The sequence below is a fragment of the Lactuca virosa genome, chromosome 2 (genome assembly GCF_052849685.1).
Source record: "Lactuca virosa cultivar CGN04683 chromosome 2, Lactuca_virosa_CGN04683_v6, whole genome shotgun sequence".
In the NCBI taxonomy this organism is placed as follows: domain Eukaryota; kingdom Viridiplantae; phylum Streptophyta; class Magnoliopsida; order Asterales; family Asteraceae; genus Lactuca; species Lactuca virosa.
The window spans coordinates 70,297,141-70,300,039 of record NC_136427.1 but is presented as its reverse complement, the minus strand read 5'-3'; the positions used below and the strand labels follow the sequence as shown (position 1 = coordinate 70,300,039).

General features: G+C 32.7%; 1 protein-coding gene across 1 annotated transcript; it reads right to left on the bottom strand.

Moving 5' to 3' along the window:
- Positions 1–1,443: 1,443 nt before the first annotated feature.
- On the bottom strand, positions 1,444–2,565 carry LOC145156380 (Proteinase inhibitor, propeptide). The gene is made up of 3 exons (XM_079075780.1): positions 2,478–2,565; positions 2,312–2,403; positions 1,444–1,716 (listed from the first exon to the last, which is right to left on the bottom strand). The coding sequence occupies exons 1-3, from the start codon at positions 2,552–2,554 to the stop codon at positions 1,625–1,627; spliced, it is 261 nt and encodes an 86-aa protein (XP_078931906.1). The 5' UTR covers positions 2,555–2,565; the 3' UTR covers positions 1,444–1,624.
- Between the last annotated feature and the right edge of the window lie 334 nt (positions 2,566–2,899).

Genomic DNA, 2,899 nt, shown 5'->3' with positions numbered 1-2,899 from the left:
ACTCGATGTCATGAAATAACATACACTACTAGAAAAATAGCATTTTACGACGCGCAATGCGTGTTGTAAAACGCTCAGACGACGCGCAAATGCGTGTCAAGGAAGACCCTGTCATAACGAGAGATGACACGCTTTTGCGCGTCGTCTATTTACGACACGCATTTACGACGCGTAATTACGACGCACATTTATGACGCGCATTTACCACACGCATTGCGTGTCAAGGAAGGCCCTATCATAAAGGAAGATGACACGCATTTGCATGTCGTAACCTTACGACGCGCCTTTAGGACACGCATTGCGTATCATTAAAGCCCCTGTCATGAATGAAGATGACACACATTTGCGTGTCATAAACTTCAGCAACCATTTACGATATGCATATACGACATGCCTTTACGATACTCTTTTACGCATAATAAAAAAATATATAAACAAATATATACCAAAACAATCAATTTCATCCAATAACATCATGTCAAAAAATTGTAATACATTGATATTAAAGGGATCTGATTGTACATTGTTATTAAGAGGTTTTCCCTAACTATATAACCTAATACTACATTGCTATAAAGAGGCACCTTCTTGTTTCAGTAACTCGTCATTAAGCTGTCTGAAGAAGCTCTAAAACCCTTCACGTATCCAACCAATCATCATGTCTCTTAGCTTCAATATCAGTCCCAACTCTTGATCAAGAACAACACAGAAATCCTACACAAATTGTCTACAACAGTCAAATGGATTTATTTAACAAAATTTAATTAAATAGTTTTGTACTCATATTTAATATATCATATTATATCATATATGACGCAAGTGATGCAAAATAAAGAGTCAATCTACCCTCTACAAACTAATTTCTATTGAGGTTTGCTAGCTACTATTTGTGAACAAGCATGACTTAACCTTAATAATAAGTTGGCATTAATAGTAAGAAAAAGATTCTGAGAGATACAAGTACGTCCCCATAACTTGTATATGTAAAATTTCACTCACATCCGAATCAAATTATTAAGATTTAAAGGTTACATTACATAGATGATTTAACCTTTCCTTGGTCCTTAGTCCTTCCTTACCTGGATTGATTGTATTGGGAACATCACATTGGTAATCTCCAACAAATCCAGCCACCCAACCGTACTCCTGAAACAAAAAAAGACGTATACAACCTTATCCATATATAATCTTTTGTTCCATTTCCTTTTTCCCCAAGTGTGTTGTCGTTTTCTCAAAGTTTTTCAAACATTTAATATTGTTGAAATTGTTGAATATTGTGAAACTTGTATTTCTGCCAACCCAAGAATCAAACTAGTTTGTTTGCATGTTTTCAGCAAAATATAGGAAATTTGCTATTATCCAGTGATTCCCAATCTAGCATAAAAGGAAATCATTTCCACACAAAAACCAACTAATTTATTGGTAATCAAATTAGTTGCTATTTTTCTGCTAAGTTCCTAGTTTAGATAGAAGGCAAATGTACGTTGTGATAGTATCTTCCAAGTTTTACTTTCTTGCTGTTTAGTGAATAAAACAGTACCACTTTGCCTCAAATTATCCTTTGTGTCTTCAATTGTGCTCTGTGTTTCCTGTTTAGTTTGATAAAGCTGCACCTATTCCAATTTTACCCTTCCCTGTCACTATCACAATTCTGTCCCCTGTGCAGACTACTTTCTGTCCCCTGCTTCTCAGTTTGGTAAAAAGTCTTTGTCACCCCTGCAAAAGACCAACATAGCAATATCCCAAATTATTTAAACAGGTTACTGTGTGGATCATATCCTATTCTTGTTTTCTCAGTTTTTGTAGTCACTTCTGATATATATATATATATATATATATATATATATATATATATATATATATATATATATATATATATATATATATATTTCCCAATTTTTGTTTCGTTCAGGATTATGATTGTTGGAAAAAAGTACTCGTACCGAATCATGAGGCTACTTCGTATGAGCACTAATGTCATTAATTAACCATTCTCATTGTTTTAGAAAATGTTTTCTCATTTGGTTTGTTACTTTCTTGCTTGTTAAGTTTGTATTATTCAGTAAGTTTATGTGAGTATGTTACTTTTAATATTTTGTTATTTTAAGATATGTTAATTTGGCCATATATGATGGCAACTACAGAAGGACAAGGATGACAGAAGTGACATGGAGGAAATTAAGCCAGGGGATGGAGTATGTTTCCAACATATTTAGACTTGTTTTTGTATTAAGTTTTGGTTAACTATTTAATTTAGTTCAAAAAAAAGAAATCCAAATGCAACGAAATCTTGTCATGCATTGAAATTTACCATCCAACTTTTGTTTTTCTTCTTTGGAGAGATAAGCTGCAAATCCATTGAAGCTTTTTTGGTAACACCTTATCAGTGCTTTTCTTGCAAACCTAGTCACATTTAAATGTCATAAACTATACATACATATGGTTTTAAAAATGTAAAATGTAATTCAATGAAATACCTGGGGCTGGTAATATTTTTCAAAATTTCATAGTGATGCAAAGAAGCAGAATATTCGCCTTCAGGTAGAAATCCCATGTAAACGATAAAAACCTGCAGAAAAAGTTTGCATTAAATTCATGAACTAACCATATTTATCTCCAAGTTATATCTTTATATTTAATTTGGTCATCATGGGTGAAAGATGTATACATTGTGTGAAACTAAGCTTTTATTTAGTTTACAAAATGAGTACTACTTTAGTTAGAATTTTGTTTTAAACTGAAGCTTGGGTTCTTAATTTCGGTAAGAAATGATACATTTTAATTACCATCTTCTTCTCAGAGTAAGTCAATCATGTAAACTTATCAAAATTCAAAAGTGTGTTATTTATAGAACCAAAAGAGTGTTGGAAAACAGGCCCTCAACTGGTCTCTCAAGTAA